Source organism: Fonticula alba (genome assembly GCF_000388065.1).
Source record: "Fonticula alba strain ATCC 38817 unplaced genomic scaffold supercont2.1, whole genome shotgun sequence".
NCBI lineage: Eukaryota > Rotosphaerida > Fonticulaceae > Fonticula > Fonticula alba.
In genome coordinates, this window is record NW_009242971.1 from 342,483 (window position 1) to 344,280 (window position 1,798).

The 1,798-nt window shown below is 65.5% G+C and overlaps 1 protein-coding gene across 1 annotated transcript in view; it reads right to left on the reverse strand.

Moving 5' to 3' along the window:
* Nucleotides 1–1,204: 1,204 nt before the first annotated feature.
* The window catches only part of H696_00066 (hypothetical protein), a 5,152-nt gene continuing 4,558 nt past the window's right edge, over nt 1,205–1,798 (reverse strand). The window contains exons 5-6 of the mRNA XM_009493896.1: nt 1,515–1,650; nt 1,205–1,419 (exon numbers count right to left, since the gene is read on the reverse strand). Of these exons, the coding sequence (XP_009492171.1) occupies nt 1,312–1,419; nt 1,515–1,650 (244 nt within the window). The 3' untranslated portion in view covers nt 1,205–1,311. The remainder of the gene's footprint in view (nt 1,420–1,514; nt 1,651–1,798) is intronic.

The following is a 1,798-nucleotide window of genomic DNA, read 5'->3' on the forward strand; positions in this document are numbered from 1 at the left end:
AAAGGGCCAGGGAAAACGGCGGAGGGGAAGACACACCATACGTAGAGTCCGATCGGCAAGATGGCGGAGTGCATGTACAGGACCACCAGGAGAATGTGAAAGAGGAGGCTCGGGATCTTTGATAGGAGGGGGCCCAAGGGTGCGAATGTGTCAGAAAGCGTGGAGCACGATCGAGAAGGCGAGGAGGGCGGCGGGAGGGGGCGGCCTGCGCGCATATGGATTGGCGTATGTGGCCGCATGCGCACCATGAGCAGGAGGGGGCGCGAAACAAAGATGAACTCCTCTATGACAGGGGGTTAGACATGGGGCAGAAGCGCAGAAGGAGGGGGAGAAGCAGAGAGAGAGAGAGAGAGAGAGAGAGAGAGAGAGCGCGCGCAAGAGGGAGAGAGCCCCTTCGCCAGGGCATACCATTCAGGGTGAGATCCACCCGACGGAGGACGGACTCCGCGCGGAAGGTCCGGAACTCCGGGTCCGACTCGCTGCGGCTGCTGCCCAGAATAAGGGTTTGCCCTTCCCCGGGGGCGGGGGAAAGATCCTCGGAATCCATGCGGGGCTGAGAGGGAGGGAGGGAGGGAGGGAAGGAAGGAAGGAGGGAGAGAGCGAGAGGGCGGGCGAAGGAGCGAGCAGGGGAGGAGGGAAGAAGAAAGTGCCCCAATAAAGCGCCGAGCCCTTGGCCGGGGGCTGTTAATAAATAACAGGCTTGGGTCCAGCCTTCCCCCGGTCGAAAGGGCGGTCTCGAGCCAGGCCGCCTGGGGGGGGGGGGGTTGGGTGCGGCGGCCGCATGCCTCCGCACAGGCAACCAAGGGCACGGGGGACGAGGGGGGCGGGGACACACATACCGCCCCATTACTTGGGGAATGCTCCGGAGTCGGCCGATCGCTTGGTCGATCAGCCACAGGATACCTGAAACATCTATTCCTGGTCAACGGCCCGGAGGGCCGAAGGAGGAGCGAGGGCTGCTGGGGCGCAGGCCTGTGGGACAAACATCGGCCGTGCGGAGCTGCTCCCCCGGCGGGCAAGAGGGCGGGGGCGGGTCACACACTCATACATGCACTTGTCCCCCGGCCCGACGCAGGACTCACCGGCCCGGCCTGGCCCTTCGTTGGCAGGCGAGACAACAACAATCCGTCGGCACTGTCGGATTTGGGCTTGGGCGTATTTCTATTCGCCTGGAGGCGGCGCGGGGGCTGGGGGGGGGGGGGGGGGGGGGGGAAAGGACCACAGGGCAGGACGCGTCGTGTATGCTCTTGTGCCTGGGTCGAGCCTTGCGAGAACGGCGCGACGCACGAGGCGGGCATCGGGGCGCGGGCGCTAGCCCATGGTCGCCGTCGGTACGGCGCCCAGGAGCCGGTGCAGTCGATCCACCTCCACCAGGACCGTGGAGATGTCGGCATCCGACACGCCAGTTTCCCGCCACCACTGTGTGGGGCGCAGTCGGCGTGTCGAGGGGCCGGTGGGGTTAGAGCAGGAAAGCAGGTGCCAGGACACTCGAGCAGGCGGCAGAGGACACGCACACGCTCTTGGCTTGGAGGCACCGAGGGTGCCGGCCCTCCGGGGGGTTCTTTCCCGACTGGGCTCAGCATGGCCGCATAAACCGCCGTCACCGCCAGTGTGATGCTGCGCGTGATAGGAAAGAGGGGCGAGAACCAGCTAAAGCCGGGGGAGATTCATGGCTGTTAGAATTTCCAAGTACAGGGTAGGCAGGGGAGGGGGAAGGGGAGGGGGGGGCGAGCAGGCGGAAAGGGAGGCGGTTCGATGGAGAGAGCTACGGGTCTGCGCCAGCAGGCAATCGGTACAT